Raw genomic sequence first — 23,939 nt, forward strand, 5'->3', positions numbered from 1 at the left:
TTTTAGCCTCTCAGGTTAAACTTATGTGACTATGTTCTTGTATCAAGGATTAAAAAATTAAATCCTTTATAGAAAGATACTAATTACTCTTAATCATCAAGCACTATCAGACTTAATAAAAACCACAATAATTTTAAGATTCAGCATTTATACAAAACTTTTATTTAGCCATGGGTTGTCATGATTTACTTAATTTGATGTGGTGAAGTAGACTTCTCTAGTACACATCTATAGTCACCACAAATATACTCTCAGGTTTCGTTTTTTTCCTGCATGTGGAATGACAGGATGACAGCACAAGTTGAATTCTCATAAACACAGTTCAAACTGTTGGAATAACACTCCCTTTGCCCCAAACCTTGCAACAGGAGCCACCAAGATTGTAACTACACTTCCTACATCGGTTTTGGAATAGAAATGCTGGAATTTCATACACGCCTCCCACCCTTCCCTGGTGAAGAGAACCACTAGGATCTTTATTCTCATCATTTTTCTTCCGTGTCCGTCCGTCCATCCATCCATCCATCCATCCATCCATCCATCCATCCATCCATCACATGTGTGTCCTTGATAAGGAACTTTCCTGCATTACTTCCCCTGTTCAGTGCCTAGTGCCAGATAAGCACAGTGCTTAGTAAGAACCATTGGCTTGAGCTGCTAGTTGAAATTATCCAGTGATGTCTTTCCTTTCTAATCTTCCTGCTGTGGGGGAACACCGAGGGGTTTCCCACTCTTGAATCTGCTTCTATCACACAGCCAGGTGGGAACTCTATAGCTACAAAGTTCTAAGCTGCTGAGCCATATGAAGCTCCAAATCAGTCATTTGATTTAGTGCTTTAGAATGTAGAGTGCAGCCTAAAGTTAGCTCCTCACTAAAGTGGACAGAGGAACCTTGTTGCAGCTTCAGCTGTGGAGAGGCTGTGGGCCAGGTCCCCAGGAGTAGCTCTTCCAACTCAGAACAGGTAAGAGGATAGGGAAATAAGAGGCTTTACTACTCCATGATTCTGTCTCTAGGTTCAATTTAAAGCAGTCTCTGGTCTTCTCTAAGTTGCACTGGCTCAGTTGTGTTGGAACCACTGTGCCACCTGAGGATTCTTGCACATTGAGAGAATCATTGGGTAGTTAAAATGAATTTACAACAATGGCTGCATCAGAGGCCATGTCTTGACCCTATTTCTTTTTAATAAGTCTTTTTTAAATAAATGATTTTTTTTTTAAGTTGAGTGGAGCAGAAGACAAGGTGCCATAGGCAGAATACTTGGGGATCGTTACTTAAAGCTTAAAACTATCACTCTAAGTCTATTAGTAAGAGAATAGAGTTCTAAGAATTGAAGCAAATTTTTGATGACCTAGATTATTTAGTGAACTCTAATGAGCAGAGAGGACTACTATGAATTGTATTAAATGTATAAACTCCATATTGCTAAGCCTTTTGTGAAATAAATTTGTTTTATTTAGGGGTGGAATTATTTTATTTGGTTTGATTTTATTTAGTGCTCATGAAAATGAAAATTCTAGAGCAGGGATGACTCAGGCATTTGGCAGGCAGGGCTCCCAATACATGTGAATATTATTGGTAATACAGTTCAAGTGGCTCTGCTTATTGCTACTTACGGGTAATGCATTGCTTGGTGCTGCCTAACAGCAGAACCTTCTCCAAGCAGTGCCCATTATAGTGCATGTGCACCCTCTCCTGAAAATCCATTCAGCATTTTCAAACATTCTGAGGGAGTGGAGGGGAAAGGAAAATTAGTGGATCCCTGGACTCATGGAGTGAAGAATAGCTTTGGTTTCTTGGATTTAGTTTAGCTTAGCCCTTTGGCCAAATTAAAAGCCAAAAACAATAGAAAAAAACAAAAATCCAACCACCTCCATTTCCAGATAAACAATTTCTGAGAGTCAGAGGGAGACTGCCATCCAGTAGGAGAACTTACACATGACTGCAGCCTGTTCAGGAGAGAGAGATGTCAACCCTGGGAAACAGGAGATGATAGAGACAACCTTTCCTGTTACCTAGACTACTCTTGATAAGCTAGAAGACTCTTCAGGTGCACTCCTCCTTTTGACTGAGACTAAAGACGAAGGCAGGAGAATGTTTCCTCCCTAACTTTCACCCTGGGAGGATACCATATCCTTTAATTTTTTTTACTAGGTTTGTGGTTTTAATTCATTTATTTCATACATCAGCAGACCCTCCCGGGCAGAAATAATGTGAAATAACAATAAAGCAATAAATAACAAATAATAAATAAAAGGTCCCTTGCATTGTATCTGGAGTAGATTAAAGCGCCTAAAATGTTCATGATGCTCTATGGTTTTGACCTGGGATCAGAAGGCTTTGAAACAACCATGGCTGGCTGCCTTTTTTTTTTTTTTTTTTTAAATTGCTTCTTGGCAGGCTTTCAGCTTCTAGGTCATGTTAAGATACATTCTGTCCCAGGCATGCATACTTTCAAAAACAGCCTGAGACCTGTTCCAATTCAAGAGATATACAATGCAGTCAAACCGTTACCTTTGATTTACAAGATGGGGCTACCGGGATTTGGTCTCCTGCTACAACTCCAGCCTTGGTTGTTCAAGTAGCTTGAACTGATCCCTGTGTAGGTTAGGTTGATTATGTTCATCTGTAATAGACTGGACTGCATTTTGAATGTGTAGTGAACACTTACATGTGAATAAACTTACGGAGAAGATAAGTGTGAACTCAGAATCTAACACAGTAATCAAATATCTGCATTTTTTTTTCACGTCTGCTTCAGTCTCAAGTTTTGCTTGATGTATCTTGCATACACAGGCCAAATTTAGGAAATAAGATGGCTTTCTTTTTAAACTTCTCTCTGCTACCTCTAGCAGCTGCACTTTCATTTATTCAGCCCCAGGGTTTTAGCTTTTGATAATTCCACGTTTACTGTTAGAACATTCAGAAGAAATAATATGTAAGTGTGCTTTCATAATCTATATAAAGGCCTAATCATCCTCATCTTTATATTAGTCAATCTCTTTTACTACCTAATATCCTTGCAAAAGCTAAGCCTGGAAGAATCCAAGCTCTGATTCTTAGCATTTCTATCAAATATCAGCTTAATCTTGTACAAGATTACAACTAACTCCTATCCAGGTCTGTTAACTGATGGTGCATGAATACATGTGCTATTCATTAGGCTGCCAATTAGTCAGAGTAGAAAAATGTAGAGTTGGATACAATCCTTGCTGTGGCGATTGTGGAACATTCTATGCAAGCAAAAGCAGGAGTGAGTGAGTGTGTGAAATGGATTGAAAACTCAGTCTCTGAAGCAAGAGGAAAGCCAACACACAGAAAAGAGGGAAAGGTAGAAACAACAGTTATTGTAATGGTCTAGGTGTTCTACACCTCTTTTAAAATAATTTATATTTATGTAGTCACCAGAAATTTTAATGGTGACAGACTAAAATGCATTATAGTAGCTAACTAAGCTACCATGCAGTTGAATTTTTTTTTTCTTCAGTAAAAAAACAACCTTGGGATGTTCTGGAAACTGTATCTATCTTACCAGTGAATACTTCTACACCATTGGTGCTTGGATAATACTACCACTTTTAGAATAGACTGCATATTCCCATTTAGAAAGCAATGCCCATTGAGGCTGCATAAGCCACTTTTCTCAGGTCTGAATATTTAGATCTGAGCTTATAAAATAATAGTGGTACTTAACACTTTCATTTCAAAACCTCAAAGCATTTTAGTAAGTAGGTATGCATTGTTTGCATTTCACAGGACTCTTTTAATAATGCCCCCAGTTGAGAATCTCAAATGCTAATAGAACAGGAGTACTTGTGGCACCTTAGAGAGACTAACAAATGTATGCATCCGATGAAATGGGCTGTAGCCCACGAAAGCTTATGCTCAAATAAATTTGTTAGTCTCTAAAGTGCCACAAGTACTCCTCTTCTTTTTGCGGATACAGACTAACACGGCTGCTACTCGGAAACCTGTCAAATGCTAATAAAATTCTAATGAGCAATCGCTCACAAAACACCTGTGAAGTAGAAAAATATTATCCCTGATTTACAAATGAGGCATGGAGAAGTGGTGACTTGCCCCTGACACACAGTAAGTTAGTGGCAGAGGTAGGAATAGAAACCAGAAGACCAGGCTTTGCCCACAGTTGTCTTTTTTATCTATCACTGACAATAATGTGTTTTCTTTTTTTCACAAATTCTATGGGAAAACTCTCTTTTTAAAATAAGAAAACAAATCTTTATTATGTAAACAGAATGCACCAAAGCACATTACAATGCTTCACATTATATGTGACAGCTTCTCTTCACAGCTGGTTATTTTTAAATGACTTTGTTCTGTTAAGTCTAAGTGTTAGTGCACGGTGGGTGGGTGTTTTTGTTAAAGGTGGGGCCTATTATTACAGTTGCGAGACACTTCCCGTTATAAGATCCTGTTTTAATTTCCTTATAACTTTGCCGAATATTAATTGTTTGGGCCCAAATTTTACATGTCTGCTTTTTTAAGAAAATTTCAGCCAGATAGTTTCAGTGCTTTCTGAAAAAGTAAGGAAAAAATACAGTGTGTGCGCACACAGGAAAAAAAAACTGGAAACCTTTTTTGAGAAGCTCTAGAGCCCCCATACGTTTGAGCCAGGATTTGAAATTTGGCAGGAGATTGGCCTTTGTGTCAAGGACATGCCTTCTGCCATCCTGTGAAAATGTACCAGGTTATAAGAGTTTTAAAAATTGCATTTCTCACATACTCAGAGACTTTCTAGAGCTTCCCAGCTAAAAACTCGCAAGGTCCCATCTACACTGGGTGTGTTCTAGCCCTGCGAGTGCAGGAAACTAAGCAGGACTTTCCTTGCAACTGAAACTTTGGGCTGCTGTGGGCCAAGCTAGTTTCAGGCACTTGAAGTGAGAGGAGAGACGCTCTCTCTCCTATGCTATCAGTGCCCCCCCTGCTGGGTCCAGGTAGTGAGGAGGAGAAAGCTACCTGTATCAAGTGCAGAGTGGGTAAGAGTTGGGGGAATAGATTGAGACAAGGAGCCTGGGATTGTAGTGGGAGAGCTGGGATAGAACTCAGGAGTTGCTGGCCCCATGCCAAATGACAACACTAAAGTTAAGAAAATCAGTTGTGATTCCCACAGCAATCATAACTCAGCCAAATGGCAAACACTTGAAGGTACAATTGTTACCACTACGTACAGATGTAGTATTTTCTATTTTACTGTATAAAGAGATGGACTTCTAGATTAAGTGGGAAGCATAACTTGGATTTTATTAACATGCATGTAAAATGTCCACAATAAATTGTATTAATGCAGAGTTTGCATTTAGTATTTGTAATTTCTTCTTAAATAGAGTACAGTGTGCTACTTGTGTCTGTATGTTGATATAGCAGGAAAATGACAGCAATATTCAGGACATAAAGAGTCAGGGCATATAAAACAATATGTGACAAGAATCTCTTTAATTTTAACATTTGATAGTAATGTATTTTATAAACTAGTATGTTCATATCCTAGAGATTATACTTTTCTCACAAGAATTTTAAGTTTCTAAGCACAAGTATTCTTTCAGTCTGATTATGTATCAAACAAGTTATTTTTAACACATGTACTACCATGGAATCTGAGCATGCAATAATGCTTTTGTTGACAAGGCTAGTACTGTTTTTTAGAATTTTCAATCTTGTTCATACGTTTGGTGCCATGCTCTACTGAAATAAGAGAGTAGGAAGACGTTTTTACAGTCGATAAATACAGCACAATTAAGGATTGGGCACCAATATAGGAGCAGTTCTCAGAGGAGAACCATGTTGGAGGGATATCTTATCAATGGGAAACCATCACGGTTCTCTTCAATAGTTAATTTACTATTACTATATGTGGTGATGTAGCTGTGTCGGTCCCCGGTTACTAGAGAGACATGATGGGTGAGGTAATACCTTTTTATTGGACAAACTTCTGTTGGTGAGAGAGGCAAGTTTTCAAGCTTACACAGAGCTCTTCTTCAGGTCTGGGAAATGTACTTAGTTTCACTGCCAGTGACTAAGCTCTCCGCGAAAAACTCTGCCAGTGTAGACATAGCCTTCCAGTGTCATTGCTAAATACAAGGTGGAACAGTTTGTTTTACCATAAGTGCTTAACACATATTTCAAGGGACCATTCAAGGTGAAGTGGCCTGTGAACACACTCCAGTCCCAGGAGGGAAAGCTGCCTCCACTGCTTCCTTTCCCTCCTATGACTGGAGGGATGTTAATGGGCTGCTTCACTTTGAATGATCCCTTGATATATATTCGTTAAGTACTTATGTTAAACAATCTGTTCTACCTTGTATTTAGCAATGACACTGGAAGTTTACGTCTACACGGGCAGAGTTTTTTCGCTGAGAGCTTAGTCGCTGATAAAAAAGTCCTTGAAGAAAACTGCTGTTGTGTTCACGTTGTCTTTCACTGGTGGCATAGCGTGTTCACACTTGCAGCACTTGCATTGCCAATGAGAGCAGTGCACTGTGGGTACCACTGTGGGAAAGCAGAGGGGATCATGGCACATCATGGGACCAGGCTCAATTCCCCATGATGCACTGCTTTCCGTCCCAGCATTCCATGTGCTCCTGTCTTCAGTTTGCAGCATTTTTCAATTTCCCCTTGTTTTCTGCTTTTCCCCGTCACATCTGTCTGCAGGAATGGATCCCACACTGCTCTCCACGGCTTTGCTAGCTCTGACTAGCACATCGCGAGTGGCAGTGGAGTTATTCTTGAAGTTACAAAGGCAACTGCAGTCACAGTTGCCTGACGTGGTGTCCGACATGGAAAGCAGCAACATTAGATTGCTTTTGGCATTCACGGAGGAGTTGAACACAGTGGAACGTTGCTTTTGGGCTCGGGACACTAGCACAGAGTGGTGGCATCACATCATTATGAAAGTCTGGAATGACTAGCAGAGGCTGCATAAGTTTCGGATGCGTAAAGCCACCTTCCTGGAACTGTGTGCTGAGCTCTCCTCAGCCCTGTGGCGCAAGGACTCCTGAATGAGAGCTCCCCTTTTGGTGGAAAAGCGCCTGGCAATTGCAGTGTGGAAGCTGGTGACTCCAGACTGCTACTGGTTGGTTGCGAACCAGTTTGGAGTGGGGAAGTCAACTGTTAATTCAAGTGTACAAGGCCATTAATTGCATCCTGCTGCGAAAGACAGTGACTCTTGGCAATATGCATAAAATTGTGGATAGCTTTGCAGAAATGGATTTCCCTAACTGCAGAGGGGCGATAGATGGCCTATTCCAATTCTGGCACCGGCCTACCTTGCGACCAAGTACATCAATCAGAAGGGGTTCTTCTCCATGGTTTTGAAGGTGCTTGTGAATCACTGTGGTTGTTTCACTGACATTAACATGGGTTGCTCCAGAAAGGTGCATAATGCACGAATCTTTAGGAACACTGGTCTGTACAGAAAGCTGCAAGCAGGGACTTTCTTTCCAGACCAGAAGATCACCGTAGGGGAAGTCGAAATGCCCATAGTGATCCTGGGAGACCCGGCGTTCCCCTTAATGTCGTGGCACATGAAGCTGTACATGGGAAACCTAGATAGCAGTAAGGAGTGGTTCAACAACAGGCCGAGTAGGTGCAGAGTGACGGTTGGATGTGTGTTTGGCTGATTAAAGGCATGCTGACGATGCCTATATGGCAGGTTAGATCTGAATGAGGAAAATATTCCCATCGTTATAGCAGAGTGTTGTACGCTGCATAATATTTGTGAAGGGAAGGGCAAACGGTTTATTCAGAGGGGGACTGCTGAGGCAGAACACCTGACTGCTGATTTTGAGCAGCCAGGTGCCATTGCTATTAGAGGGGCTCAGCTTGGGACAATAAGAATCAGGGATGCCTTGAGGCAACACTTGGAAGATGAAAACCTGTAATGTTCATTGCTATGCTGGGGATTGGAATGGTTAATTACATTTGGTATGCTAGGAAGCAGTTGTGATTGTTAAGGCCTAGGATTCAATGTAAGGAACTAATAAAAGTGCCTGTTGATTTGCAGGTGCCATGAGGTATCATACCTTGCGTGTAAACAAATAGAGTGGTTATAATTCAAAAAACTTTGCTTTTATTGCCAAATAAACCACAACACCTCTCTCTCAGTGGGGTAGATGGTACCAGGGGTGCTGATCTTCATAGCTGAGTATAGGTCCAGTTTTCATTTGAAAAGCTGTCTGCAGGGGTGGAGTGTAGAAAGCACAACGTGCCAGAAAGGAATGCATAGAGCGAGTTTGGGGAGTGCATGGGAAAGAGTTCTGAATGTGCTGAAGGAGAGGGCAGGAACACATCTGCGCAGTCTGTAGTGTTACAAGAGTCTGGAGCATGTCAGTTTGATGGCTGGGATGATTTAGTTGGGATTAGGTCCTGCTTTGAGCAGGGGGTTGGACTAGATGACCTCCGGAAGTCCCTTCCAACCCTGATATTCTATGATTCTGTGCTCCAGAACTTTAATCAGCTTCTCTGTGGCATCCCTGTTGTAAGAATCCTTCTCTTGTCTTTCCTGCTTTTCGCTTTCCCTCCACTTCTTGCGTTCAGTCTTTTCTGTCTTGACTGCTGCAGCACCACCTGGAACGTATCTTCCTTGGTCTGTCTCAGCCGTTTTCTTACCTTGCACAGATGCTCTGGTGCTGTTGGGGGGTTGGTTCTCAAGTTCAAGTCTGGAGAGACATAATTAACAATAAAGAGAAGCACTATTGTCAACTACACATCTTCCCAGCTGACCAGGGTGACTCTACGCAGCAAATACTCTCCTGCTTGGAGCACATCTGATTTGTTGGATCTGCTGGTACTGTGGGGAGAGGAGGCTGTGCAGTCCTATCTCTGCTCTGTCTGTAGGAACTTAAATCTCTATAGTCAGGTTTCTCGTGGCTTGTTGGAGAAGGGCTATGAGTGGGACGTGCAGCAGTGCTGTGCGAAGATAAAGGAGCTAAGGCAGGCATTCCAGAAGGCAAGGGAGGCAAACAGACGCTCTGGTTCTGCGGCAAAGTCCTGCCGTTTTTATAAGGGGCTGGATGCCGTCCTTGGGGGCGACCCCACCTCCATTGCTAAGAGCCCATTGGATACTTCGGTGGGACTGGAGGCGGCGGACAGTGCAATCAGTCCCAAGGCCAGTGTTTCTCAAGATGCACCTTCCCAGACCACCCTATTGATGTCAGTGAAACACCCACAATGATCCATAAGTACCTGAAATACCATAGAGAAGTAACCCTTTCTGGTGATGTACTCCATTGCAAGATGATCCTGGGCCAAAATTAGAAAATGCGTGCCATCTATTGCCCTGCTGCAGTTAGGGAATTTCATTGTTGGAAAGCCATCCAATATTTCATGCACATTGCCAGAATCACAGCCTTTCATAGCAGGATGCGATTAATGGCCCTTCACACTTGGGTTAATGCAGCCCCAACAGTTGACTTCCTGACTCCAAACTGATTTGTGACCAAGTGGTAGCAGTCTGAAGTCGCCAGCTTCTACACAGCGATCACCACTGAGAGGGCAATTCTCATTTTGGTGTCCTGGTGCTGCAGTGCTGGGGCAAGATCCACACACAGTTCCTGGAAGGTGGCTTTCCGCATCCGAAAGTTCTGCAGCCACTGCTCATCATCCCAAACCTGAATAATGATGCTATCTCACCAGTCAGTGCTTGTTTCCTGAGCCCAAAAGCGATGGTCCACCATGTTCAGTTGCTCCGTGAATGCCAAAAGTAATCTGGTGTTGTTTCTTTCCATGGCACACAGCAAGTCAGGAAATTCTAATTCCTGTTCAGATTGGGAGCTCATGATTAAGGCTGAGAGTTTGTCACAGAGGTCATGGAAGTCACTGATTCTGCCGTGGTCAGTGCGGCTGGCCTGGGGACCGCCTGAGCAGCTTGGGCAGCCCATGGGCCAGCCGCTGCTGGGGCAGTCTTGTGCCACTGTGCCCCCCTTCCAGCAGCAGGAGTTGGGGGGAAGGGGGGCGTGGGAGGGAGTGAGGGCTCTGGGCGGCTCTTCCCTTGGGGGGGCTCCCCGGAAGTGGTGACATGTCCCTCCCTCAGCTCCTAGGTCCGTGCACTGCCTCTGCCCGCAGGCACTGCCCCCACAGCTCCCATTGGCCATGGTTCCCAGCCAATGGGCGCTGCAGAGCTGGCGCTTGGGGTGGGGACAGCGTGCAGAGCTAGGAGTTGAGGGAGGGACATGTCGCTGTTTCTGGGGAACCACGAGGAGCCAGGCTGGGAGCCTGCCAGCCCCAGTAGTCCGCTTCCCCCCCCCCAGCACCAGCAGGGATCCCAGGCCACACCCCCCTCCCCAAGATTTAGTCAGGGGCATATAGTACAAGTCATGGACAGGTCATGGGCCATGAATTTTTGTTTACTGTTCATGACCTGTCCATGACTTTTACTAAAAATACCTGTGACTAAAATGTAGCCTTACTCATGATATACTGCATGACCATCAGCAATGTGTTCATAACAGTAACCACAACAGTAGGGAGCAGTGTGGGATCCATCCTATCAGACAGAGATGGTGGGTGCGCAGTAAACAGAGGCCATTGAAAAATTCCATGAAATGCAGTTGGAAGCCCGTGGAATGCTGGGACAGAAAGAACTGCATCATGGGACATTGAGCCTGTACCCATGATGCACTGCGATCCACTCCATCTTCCCATAAAGTCTAGCAGCAAAATATGGTGAGTACCACAATGGGATAGCTACCCATAGTTATTGCTCTCACTGTCAGTGCTAGAACACCAGCTGTGGATGCGCTCTGCAAACAGAGGGAGCTTAGTATGAACATGCACAAGCGTTGTAATTATACTGGTTTTTGATTGTCAGCTTAACTTGTGTCAACAAAACTCTCTAGTGTAGACAAAGCCTAAGTACGTTTCCCAGACCTGAAGAAGAGCTCTATGTAAACTTGACAGAAGTTGGTCCAATAAAAGAAATTACCTCATCCACTTTGTCTCTCTCATTTACTATTACTACTGAATCTAATGACAAATTCATAAGAATGTGGTCCTGCAGACACTTCTGAGTACAGTGCTTTGTTGTGTGAGTAGTTCTGTTGATTTCAATAGGAATATACACTCAGTAGTAAGTATTCTTCTTTGAGTGTTTGCTCATGTCCATTCCATGTTAGGTGTGTGTGCTCGCCACATGCACTGGTGCTGGAAGTTTTCCCCCAGTGGTATGTGTAGGGCCAGCTCTAGCGCCCTTTGAAGTTGTGCGCATATGCGCCAATATAAAGGGCAATGCTGGCCCGCCCTCCCTCTCCCTCCCCCTTCAGTTCCTTCTTACGGCCCGTGATGGTGCTGGAACATCCATATCAGTGGTCTTTCCTATCTGTTTTCAGTAGTGATTTTAGTGTATATAGTTACTTCAGTGTAAGTTATAGATAGTCCCCTGAGGGATTTAGCCCAGGGATAGTGCATGCCCAGGTCCTTGGGCTTCAAGCTGTGCAAGAAGCCCAGGCCTGTCAGTGATCCCCACCAGAGCTGAAGTGATTTGGGGAGACCCACGTATGTGACAAATGCAGGATTGGTAAAGGGTTCAAACAGCGTATTAAGAAAGAGTGGGACAGCAGACTTAGAGCGCTTCTCATGGAGCCAGCCTGCTCAGACTTGGCGCCGAGTACATAGGCATCAGTAGGGCATGCCCCTTCACCACCGACTTCCTCACGGCATTCATCCCAGTCTCCAGTGCCTGCCAAGAGACGTAAGAAGCATACAGGAAGAGGGTGCTTCCCAGTATCCCGCAAGGGGAAGGTGGGGGATGAGCCAAGACCCATGCTGGGGTGCTTGTCTTCCCCGGAACTTGGTGAGGCAGCAGCCTCACCCAGCAGACTGCCAAGCATGTCCCGGGACCTGTCTCCGACCCCTGGGAGCAGTAGGGGTGTCCGACACAGTGCCAGTCAAGTATTTCAAACAGCCATGGACATTGTTCCCTTGCTGGTGACGCTGACACCTTATGAAGAGAGGTCCTGGGACCTCCTATTGGTACTGTCGGTGGTGGTCTTGTCTAGAGGCAAGCTGGCGAGGGACCCCCTGCAGCGATTCCCCGTCCCCATGGCACTGTGCCGGTCACCAGAGTCTCATCAGCGATCCCTGGAGCCACGCAATCACTCTTCAGAGACATGATACTGCTCTCTCCTGGCACCAGTCCCTCAGCGGTGGTCCCAGAGGTGCACCGCTGGTCCCTGGAGTGCTGTCGCTGATCCCCTGAGCACCATCATTGGTTGCCAGACACACGGCATCGCTCCACAGAACCCCTCTACTGCTCCCCAAGCATTAAACACCAGCCCTCTCAATACTGTGTGGAAGTGGAGACGACAGCAGCACCGCCCTGGTCACCGACGGAGGGCCCTTGCTCTGAGGGCAAGGAGATTGATGTGCCCAAGAGCAAGGTGTATCCTGCATTGCCAGTGGGTTTTCCCCCAGGCCCATCAGCAAGCGCATGGCCACAAGGCCAATGGCCTGTACCCTGGCAGTTCTGGAACCCGTGGGGGTTCCTCCCTGCCCCGGGATCCCAGGTACAATGTTCAGTCTCTCGGGCCTCAGAAAGGTGGTCAGCAACGGTATACTGCCCAACTCAGATGAAGGATCAGTCCAAGGTGTCCATGCACCTCCACTAGCCTCGGACAAGGCTGCCCCAACTAGGGAAGTGGAATTGATACCTCCCCCCATTCTGGCCTCTTCTTCTTCCTCACCTGATGAGGCAGTGGCGGGACCTTCTCACTCGGTTCCACAGTTCCACAAGAACTCAAACTTTGGCTTAGAAGCAGAGGATCTAAAGGAGCCCACTGATGCCCTATTCAATATTTTGGCAGCAGCGTCCCCATTGAAGGTCACCCTTCCTGTCCACAAGGGGGTCGTGAAACTTGTCAAGACCTTATGGTAGACCCCATCCTCTCTGCCCCCTATTTCTAAGCACACAGAGAGAAAGTACTATACCCTGCCAATGGCTTTGAATATCTGTACTCTCATTCCTCACCTCAGTCCTTAGTAGTCACAGCAGCCAATGAGAGAGAGAGACAAGATCAAACCAGTTCGACCCCCCAAAAAAGGAGTCAAAGAGGCCACATCTTTTTGGCAGAAAAGTTTATTTGACTGCTAGCCTGGAAACTGCGCATATTGAACCACCAAGCTTTGCTGGGGCGATATGATTACAGTGTGTGGCACTTTATAGCCAAGTTTTCTGGCTCTCTGCGCAGGAGTCCAAACAGGAGTTCTTGGCCATACTTGACAAGGGAAAGACTGTAGCCAGGGCCTCCCTCCAGGCAGCCTCGGATACTGCCGACTAAGCAGCTGGAACAAGTGCATCGGCTGTATCCATGAGACGGGCATCGTGGCTGCAGTCATTTGGCCTGTCCGTGGAGGTCGAGCAATCCATCCAGGACTTCGCCTTAGATGGATCGGCTGTGTTTTCAGAACAAACTGACAACAGGCTGCACGGACTAAAAGATTCTAGGGCCACACTATGCTCCCTAGCCTTTACACTCCCACAGCCTCAAGGAAGCATTTCAGGCCTCAACAGCCTCAGAGGTTCGGGGGCCAGGCCAGGGCTAAGCCCTATAGAAAGGAGGACAAGGGCTACAAGCACCGCCAGGGCTAACCGCCGGCCACATTGACCCAATCAGGCTCTAGCTGCCACCCTCCTGGGAAAAAGCAGGCATTTTGAGGTTGCGCTCAAGGGCAACCTCCCAGTCTACACCTAGGATCCAACGCTCCTCTTATTTTCAGACTGCCTATTACCCTCCCTCCCTGCTTGGACTATTATAATATCAGACCAGTGGTGCTCAGCACTGTAGCAGTGGGGGGTATACCCTCCAATTTATTTCCATTCCTCCTTCCCACCCCATATCCCCGTCCCTCTTCAGGGACTCTTCTCACGAGCAACTGCTTGTCTAGGAGGTGCAAGCCCTCCTATGGGTGGGGGTTCCCAAAGAACTTAGAGGGAAAGGCTTTTACTCCTGCTACTTCCTGATACCGAAGGCCAAAGAGGGTCTACGACCCATCTTGGGCCTACGAGGCCTGAACGAATATCTCAAGAAGTTGAAGTTCCGCATGGTCTCTCTGGCCTCCATTATCCCTTCCCTGGATCCTGGAAACTGGTACGCCGCCCTCGACTTAAAGGACGCATACTTCCACTCTTTCTATGTTCCGTAGCCACAGAAGGTTTCTACAGTTTGTGGTTGGAAGGACTTGCTACCAGTTTGCAGTGCTCCTGTTTGATCTAGCAACAGCACCAAGAGTGTTTTTACAAAATATATGGTAGTAGTTGCAACCTACCTCAGACATCAGGGTATTCAGATCTACCTGTACCTTGACGATTGGCTCATCAAGGGTCACTCGAGGCCACAAGTCCAACATGGCGTCATAGTAGTATGAGCCACCTGCCAAGTTCCGGGCCTGTTGATAAATGAACAAAAATCAACAGTAGTCCCAGTACAAAGAATGGAGTTTATTGAAGGAGTCCTTGACTCTACCCAAGCCAGAGCTTTCCTACCAGAAGCCAGATTCTTGGCGATGTCAGATCTGATTGTCCGAGTCACGACTCACCACAGCCAAAGTATGCCTCAGACTGCTAGGGCACATGGCAGGGTGCACCTATGTAATACAGCATGCAAGGCTACGTCTTAGACCCCCCCCCTACAGATGTGGTTGGCATCAGTATACTCTGCAGCCAAACATCACTTGGACATGGTCCTCACCATACCACTGCAAATTCTTACCTCCCTAGCATGGTGGTCGAACCCACACCATGTGACAGAAGGGGTTCCATTTGCAACTCCATGTCCCTGGTGTCGGATGCTTTGGACTTGTGGTGGGCAGCCCACCTCAGTACGCTCAGGACCCAGGGCCTGTGGCCTCAAGAGGAGCTGTTGTTACATATCAACATGAGGGAACTCAGAGCCACCCATCTGTCTTGTGAAGTGTTCTTTCCTCAGCTATCCGGCAAAGTAGTGCAGCTATTGGTGGACAACACAGCATCAATGTTCTATGTCAACAAGCAAGGGGGAGCACAGTCATCAGCTCTCTGCCAAGAAGCCCTTCGTTCTGTATCCAACATGATATCCATCTAGAAGCCTCGCATCTCCTGGGGGTTTTGAACACTTTAGCAGGTTGCCTCAGCTGGTCCTCCTCCTCCTCATGCCACGAGTGGTCCCTCAACCTGGATGTCACTGGAACATTTTCCAGAAGTGGGGAACTCCCTAGGTGGACCTATTCACCACCAAACAAAACAGAAAATGTCATTGGTTTTGTTCTTTGCCTAGCCTCAACAAGGGCTCTCTTTCACATCCCTTTCTCCTGTTACGGGTATGCAACCTGATGTATGCCTTTCCACCAATGCCTCTCATCAAAAGGTTCTTATGAAGATCAAGAGGGACAGGGCCATAAGTCATCATGATAGCTCCGGCATGGCCTCACCAACACTAGCTTGGCATGCTTGTGGACGCTTCCAAACTGCCCAAACCTGCTCTCGCAGGACCACGGACCTCTGCTGCATCCGAACCTTGTCTCTCTGCACCTGACAGCATGGATGCTGCATGGCTAAGCCTTGAGGAGCAGGCTTGCTCCAGACAGGTGCAACGTGTTTTTAGAAAGCAGAAAACCCTCTACCAGGGCTACTTACCTGGCTAAGTAGAAGTGCTTCACCTGCTGGGTATCTGAATGGAACCTCTCTCCATTTCAGTCATCTTTACAATCCATCCTAGAATATCTGTTCCATCTAAAGCACCAAGGTTTGGCACTCTCATCGATCAGGGTACACCTGGCAGCCATATCAGCCTTCCACTCTCACATCCAGAGCAGATCAGTCTTCTTGCATGCAATGACAATCAGATTTCTCAAGGGCCTGGAAAGATTCCACTGGTCCATGACCTGGTTTTTCCTCACCCCCCCCCCCCCGAGACCTCAGTTTAGTGCTATCTAGGCTCACTGGGCCTCCTTTCAAGCCATTGGCATCCTGCTCACTTCTGGATCTATCGTGGAAGGTCGCTTTCCTTGTAGCGATCACTTCTGCGAGATGGGTCTCTGAGATCAAGTCTTTAACCTCCGAACCCCCTTACACAATATTCTGTAAGGACATGGTTCAGCTGCGCCTCCACCCAGCCTTCATGCCAAAGGTAGTATTGCAGTTTCATGTCAATCGGGATATCCTCCTGCCAGTGTTCTTCCCAAAGCCATAGACTGCCGAGGAGAGGCATCTGCACACTCTGGATGTCGGACGTGTCCTGGCTTTCTACCTTGAGCGAACCAAGCCCTTCTGTAGCTCATCTCAGCTTTTCATTGCAGAGGCTGACAGGATGAAGGGACTCCTAGTGTCATCTCAGAGTATTTTGTCCTGGATCACCACCCATGAGCAGGCAAAGGTCCCACCTTCGCCAATAATGACAGCTCATTCAACAAGAGCAGAGGCTTCGTCAGCAGCATTCCTGGCTCATGTTCCAATCCAGGATATCTGCAAGGCTGCAACATGGTCAGCTGTCCATACTTTCACGACCCACCATGCCATCACGCAAAAGACCTGAGATGACTCTGGCTTCAGCAGAGTGGTGTTACAATCGACCCATCCATGAATTCCTGGCTCACCTCCAGAGACACCGCTTGCGAGTCACCTGATGTGGACTGGACATGTGCAAGCACTTGAAGAAGAAATAATGGTTACCTACATCTTGTAACTGTTCTTTGAGATGTGTTGCTCATATCCTTTCCTTGACCCACCCTTCTTCCCCTTCGTCGGAATTCTGACAAGAAGGAACTGAAGGGCCCCTTATATCGGCGCATATGTGTGTGACTCCAGAGGGCGCAAGAGCCGGCCCTTCGTGCATGTGGTGAGCTCAGACACCTGACATGGAATGGACATGAGCAACACATCTCGAAGAACAACAGTTAGAGGTAGGTAACTGCTTTTTTCAGGATCAGGATTAGGCTCCAAATTTGTAATTACCACTTATTGTTGTTATCTTTTTTCAGCTAACGGATGAACAGAGCAACTTGTTCATGTTAGTGAATTTTTTCCCTATTTCATGATCTTCAGCTTTACATAAAAGCGGAAGCTGGACATTGAGCCAGTGTTGACGTTTGCAGTGTGGCTCATATAAAAAACACACAGGCTAACTTCTTTAAAAGGCATTACATAAGATTCACAAGCTGGCACAAAATACAAATGTTGTTACCACAAATCTGATTACAGAATTGCACAGTCATGCCTATTGTGGCAAGCTTTCAGTATCTCGGTCATGTGCATTCGTGTTGTAGGAACTAGTCTGTGACAAACATAAATGAAACATTAGAATTCAAAAATAAAATTTGTGACATTTTATTAATGGATAAGGATTTTTTAAAACATGATATAAACTGATTTTTTTAAAAAGAAAGATGGAGTCATTGTTTTATAACCAAACTGTCACTAATTAACTCCTTAACAATCTAGATTTCCCTCAATGTATTCAATTGATAGCACTATTGCTACATCCACTTTCAGAGGGTAATAGAGAGCAAACATTAGGAGGCTAAGATCTTGTCAACACTACAGGTTACTTTGGGTATAACTTGCATCGCTCAGGGGTGTGAATAATCCACACAACTGAGTGACATCAATTACCTGTGTAGACGTGGTATGTCTGTAACAGAGCTTCTCACACTGACATAATTACCATCTCTCAGAAGCAGGAGTTAAGGCACCAGAAGAGCTGTCTCCTGTGGGCTTAGCGCATCTCCACCACAAGCACTGTAAGTGCTGTAGTGTAAATGTACCCTAAGAACCCTTTTCCAGTATAATTAGAAATTGTACCATGTTATTTCCATGGCTTGCCAGATTGTTTTCAAGAGAGACCCTTTGCCCTTGGGTGTCAGAGTGCATTGTTATTTATGGGATACTAATGTATGATTATTGTCTAAACAGTTTCCTGTATTGAACGCTGATCTGCAAACAACGAGTGGCAGCCAGGAAAAGCAGTCCTGGTGGGAAAAGGCACTCTATTCTCCCCTCTTTCCTGCATCACAGTGTGACGGTAAGAAGACATCCGTTATTGAACTAACTGTATTAAAATTGCTTACTTTACAGATGACCAGAAATAGAACTACCAGCTATATATATAATTCCCAGACTGCGGGAACTCTGGGATGCACCGCAGTGCACCGCTGTGTAAGTCGATGCTAGCCACGATTGTGAGGACGCACTCCACCGACTTAATGCGCTTAGTATGGACATACCCAATTAACTGTATAAAATCGATTTCTAAAAATCAACTTCTATAAAATCGACCTAATTTACCCTAAGATAAATCTGAAGAAAACGTATTAGATGTTATACATTTTAGTGAAATGTAGATAACCTTGTTTCTTAATGAGATTTTCCTCTTCTTTTTTTGTCTCCTCCACTCTGAAACAAAAACACCTCAAGAATGTTACACAAATGCCAAGGGAGAGAATGGTGTAGGAGAATACCCAGATGTAAAGGAAGTTCCCAACAATGAAGAACATCTTTTAGATTTTAATATGGTGAGTGATTTATCCTCTGTCATCACAGTCTTTGTGGCTGGCTCCAGTTACATTCAAGACTACAAATTCTGATTTTCTCCACATTTTCATTTTGAAGCCACTTTCTTGTTCTCGCATTTTTCGCAAACCCCTCACCATACTTACCTGTCTTTTGGCCAAGAGGATGGAATGTAAGCCCTCTGGGGTGACTGTGAATTGATTGGTCAGATGTGCTGGAAGAGTGCTGTACTTTTTCTTTACAGAGCTTACTTTCAGTAACTAGGGTGGGACAATGTGCTCCTGTAAACCACATAGAGCCAGTTGTTAAGATTTGGGAATGACTTAGAGAGTTACTCTCCAGTTAGCAGTGATAGTAATGTACTCAGAATTACAAATGTGGTTCAGAAATTGGCAAGAGAGTCAGAAATGGAAGACTTTGAACGAAAGGATGGGTGAAAAAAATGCTGTCCTGAATGTGGACTTGTCATCACAGCCCAACTCTCGCTATTCATGTCTAAGTTAGAGAGGTGAAGTGAGAACTGTAACTCTGAATTACTGTGGCATCTTGCCCCAACCCAAAAAATAAATCATTATAAAATCTGCCAGCTTATAAATAGACAAATATGTTCTGTTTTCCACTGTACCAAATAAACTGTCAATTTAAATCCTTAGGTTTCTTCTGTTCATGAAGCAAGGTGTACAGATGGTAGAAATTCTGGAGCAAAACCAAATGGCTTCAGGAAGAAAATATACTCCAGTGATAGCTCCAGCTCTGAAGAGACAGCTTCAGAAGGTGGAAGTGAATGGGCTGATCCTTGTGAGGAGGAGCTTTTTTCTCGAACTCACCTATAAAACTCCAGAATACAACAAATGATTTAAAAGTAACATGAGATGGAAAACTGTCCTTCCTGAGGGTCTGTAGCTCTAAAACAACAACTTGCGTTTCCTCTTCAGTTAACGGATTCAGATATGTATTTATCTTTCTCTTCTTGCTTATTTTATAGTTAGGGACATAACTGTCCTGTTGAATATTTTACTTTCTCCAAACTGTTAAATTCTTGGCTATTTGAACTAGACTAGATTGTGTTGTCAAATCAAGAATGGATGTGCATGTGCTTGTCTTAGTGGTACCACTGCTTTTTTGCATCTTAACTGCAGTTATTGTCATTCGTAACTGTAGCCTTACCACTATTACTATCTTATTAGCATTGCAGTGTCTAAAACTACTTCTGCTATTCAGACTTTAGCTTTTGGCACATTTAGGATTTGTTCTTTGAGAACTGGGAGATAAATACTAAACACTGTAATCTATCAGTGCCTTTCTGAATGCAGGAGAAAAGCATGAATGACTTGTCCAGTCTTCATTCAGTAAATCTCATAACTTTGAAGTAGGAACAACAGGGTTGTGCTTTAGAGACTTACAGAAACTGTGTTTTCTATCCTATGATTTTCCCCTCCCTCCCCCCATCCTGCAAACCAACACTGAAAATGCTATGGTTTGTAGTCTTCTTGCTAACTGGAGAAGCCAAGGATTTTTGTAAGTATGGAGGCAATGTGAGTTTTCTTTCGTTTTTTTTTTTTTTTTTTTGTCCTTTTTTAGTGACCTGCCATTATAAGGTGGAAGTATTTAAAAAAAAAAAAAAAAAACCACACACACACACACACACCAAAAGAACCCCCAAATCTCTGGGATTATGTGGGGATTGTTGTAAACTTTGTAACAAGTAATAAGGATTTTGTCTTGTTGCAAATGATTGCATTCATGTAACCTGCAAATGCATCCTATATTGAATTTGAGCCTGATGACTAAAACGATCTAAAATGCTCAGAATGTTCAGTGTTTTATATGCAGAAGGTCAGTGCTTCACTTGAAAGAAATCCTGTGGCTGCTGCAGTTAGCTGCTGTTGTGGCTGTAATTTAGTAAATCTCGTAGTTCATTTTGTGTTCCTGAGAGAATGTTAGGGGCAAGTTATGTGTGTGGTGGGTGGGAGGGTGGGGAGGGCGGGAAGTGATGACTTACAACATACATGTGTGATTGCAGTAGTGATTGTTGCTTTATGTGACTTGCTTTTAAATTTTATTTTGTTAACCTAGAAAGTCAATACATCATCAAGTTGCATCTGTACAAGACTATCAGCTCCTTGTGCTTTTTAACACATTATGCAAAATTTATAAGACAGGAGGAGCAATATTTGCAAAACTAAACATCCTAAGTTTTTACCAACTACGTTTTTAAAAAACTAATCTATACAATAGCAGCATGTCTATAACAGCAGGAAGTGAAGACAGTCTAGTACTGACTTGAAAAAGCTTAAGCGTTAATTTTGACAGGCAATAAAAACTCCTAAGAATTATAGCTATTTGAAATATGATCTGAACTGGCTTTGAAATATGTTCTGTGGCAGGAAAGTGAATTGAATAACTGGGTTTTGTTGCCTTTTCTTAATTGATAGTACAAGAATTAAGATCTGTGGTTATAAAGCCATGCAAGGCTGCATGTATCCTTTTTGATGAAACCCTTACTTAATTGGCTTTGTTTGTTCTTACCAGGAAATTTTTTCTGATCCTGCTATTAAACTACATTATCTTAGGGTTTATATTCATACAACAAATCTTTTGACACTTTAAATTTTTTTTTAATTTTTATTTATTTGCAGATTTTGGATAGGTTTTTATGTATTTTACTTTCTTCTGGAGCTTCCTTAAGAGGTTGTGTAGCACCTGCACTGAAAACTATTTATCTGTAAACGTGAAAGTAAAATGAACGTAACATGTAAATTCCTCAAATCACTACAAGGAAGAATGGAATAGAGCTTCATTCTAGAATAAAATATGACCAAATGGACATATTTCAAACACAATCTTTAGCTCAGTTTATTTTGGATAGAGCTGCTTTTTTTTTTAGTAAGAAAGGGCTCAAAAACAACAAAGGTGTTGACCTTACATTGTGGTGTAATATTCCAGCACCTTTGGGGGAAAATAAAATGGTATATAAATGAGCTTGGGCAATAACAAATTGTCTGTACTTGTTTTCATAGTTTAATGGCTAAAGCTCTGAAGCTTTCAGTGAGAGAGTTGAGGTGTGGTTTTTAGTTTTTCTGTATGGATAGAGACACAAAAAAGCATTAAAGGTTGGCAAACGCTGAACTGCACTGTGGTATGAAGCGCATTGCATATCCATAGCACTGAAATATCAGTTTTCCATTCCTGGGCTGAAATTTGTTTCTACTGTTTTGCTTCAAGTGGTTGTATTTGTTCTGATTTCATGTACACCAGAGTAACTGATTTTGTTTTCTTGTGGGGTTACTTAACACCGAATAAAAATATAAAAGGACAATCGGATGGCCTGTGTGTATTCTTTTTGCTTTAGTTAAGATATATAATTCTCATTCAAATTTGAATATACAACACTTAGTAATTAAATATTTTGAGGTAGAGGATACAGAGTGCAGATATCTAACATGACTCCTCTTTCCATTGCTATATGTCTGCTCTTTCCTGCTGTTTTAGTCTAATTGAGACAAATATGCACTGCATGTGTCATTAAAATCTTTGGACCCTTGAACTTCTCTCAGGAAAAAAAACATTTGAGAAGAGGTGAGCACCCATCAGAATTCCTGTCTAATTACTGATGTAGAAAACTTCATACCCTTAGGTTTAAAAGAGTCAGAAACCTGTTGTTGAGAGGAGATACTGGATCACTACAAAGAGAATTAATAAGAATAATCAACTGGGAAACACTAATCTAACCTCCCTGATCAGTGAGATTGAGAGAGAATTTTTTACATAGCACTGGTGGATGAAAGACAACACTTTGTTTCTTCCCCCAACCTAAACTCAGCCATTCAGACTCAGAATATATTTGATTTGTATAACTATTGTGAATATGATTCTTGTTTTTTGAAAACCACTAATCTTAACCAAGTGCCTGAAAGTGAAGTAGAAACTTCTCTTTTGTGTCATCTTGAACTGCATAGCTAGGATTTTTTTTTTAATTGATACCTAAAGTCCCTATATATCCATAGTTAGACATCTAAACTAAATGGCTTCATTTTCACTGATTTCAGTATTATATGCCCTAAATTTGCAGCTCTCTCACACACAGCATAATGAAAAGTGTAACTTGGCCCTCCACGCAGAATGAGTCTGACTTTCATGGACTAGACAGTGGAAATAGAGACAGTGTGGAAATAGTACAAAAATACACACTTAGGTATGTGACACATCTGTACAAAAATTCTTAAAGAAAAATATTTAAATGATGGTACCTGTTTTGCAGAGTTCCAGAGTCTTGGTCATTTTTCTCAATTACTTAAATCTATAGAAATGAAAACAATTGTAACTCGGCTCTTAAATTTCACTTCTTGGAAGGATGGTCCTGGTGTAATATACGGTGGCCACAAATCAATAGGTTGTGTACTGGAAATACATATACTTCAGAGAAAGAGTTCCAAACAATTCCCACAGATTCATCTGTATGAAGGTCCACTAAAGTCAATGCCCAGTATATAGCTAAATCCTTGCACACATCTAGCAACATTTTCTCTAATTTCAAAGGTTGCAGTAATTTCCAAATTGAAATTCTAATCCAAATAATTTCAGACATTAATTGTTCTAGAAAAATAGTTCATTTTCTTTTTGAGATTATAGAGGACTTTTGTTAAACGGATTAAATTGGTCAACCAGGCCTTTTGATCATTATATTTGAATGGTTACTATGGATTTGTCGAACAGTCAACTTCCCCTTCCAGTATGTGATACAAGCAACACCTCTATTTTGCATGGACAGCAAGTTCTATTAGTCATTTTAGTGCCAAGTCAGGTCCATCTGGTTATAACTGACTTTAATGTGCACTCCCATCAGCTGTAATAGTCTTTAGCTGCAAATAAGACTTTTTTCAGTAAACAACTGTGCTGATGCTTAACTGTTAGTTGCTCTTAAGAATTGTGTGAAATTCTTTCCTCCCTTTGGAAATGTCAGAGAAATTATTCTCCAGTATAATCTTTATACCAAATGTCTTTGTCAATAGGAAAGTACCTTTTGATCCATGGGACCAAATCAGCCCCACCGTACAAGCAGTGATCCTTAAAAGCAAACTCCAGTGAATGAGTTTGACCATTGAGGGCTCCCTTCCCTCCAGCTCTTGGATGTCTTTAGCTTGTTTACGTTTGTCGCAACCTTTCCAGACTACTTCAGGAGTCTGATTTTTGTCTTGCCTACCCCAAGTTTCACCTCACTTAAAAACTACTTGCTTACAAAATCAGACAAAATACAGCAGTGTCACAACACGCTATTACTGAAAAATTGCTTCCTGTCTCATTTTTACCATGTCATAAAATAAATCAACTGGAATATAAATATTGTACTTCCATTTCGGTGTATAGTATATAGACCAATATAAACAAGTCATTGTATGAAATTTTAGTTTGTACAGACTTTGCTAGTGCTTTTTATGTAGCCTGTGA

At 43.3% G+C, this 23,939-nt stretch overlaps 1 protein-coding gene across 9 annotated transcripts in view; it reads left to right on the plus strand.

The window, feature by feature from the left end:
- The window catches only part of KIAA0232 (KIAA0232 ortholog), a 112,201-nt gene extending 90,391 nt beyond the window's left edge, over positions 1–21,810 (plus strand). For all 9 annotated transcript variants that reach the window (XM_065597093.1, XM_008170188.4, XM_042855499.2 and 6 more), the window contains 3 exons: positions 17,895–18,003; positions 18,396–18,493; positions 19,145–21,810. In XM_065597093.1, coding sequence (XP_065453165.1) covers positions 17,895–18,003; positions 18,396–18,493; positions 19,145–19,324 — 387 coding nt within the window. In that variant the 3' untranslated portion in view covers positions 19,325–21,810. The remainder of the gene's footprint in view (positions 1–17,894; positions 18,004–18,395; positions 18,494–19,144) is intronic.
- The last annotated feature ends 2,129 nt before the right edge of the window (positions 21,811–23,939 follow it).

Source organism: Chrysemys picta, chromosome 5, assembly GCF_011386835.1.
Source record: "Chrysemys picta bellii isolate R12L10 chromosome 5, ASM1138683v2, whole genome shotgun sequence".
Lineage (NCBI taxonomy): Eukaryota > Metazoa > Chordata > Testudines > Emydidae > Chrysemys > Chrysemys picta.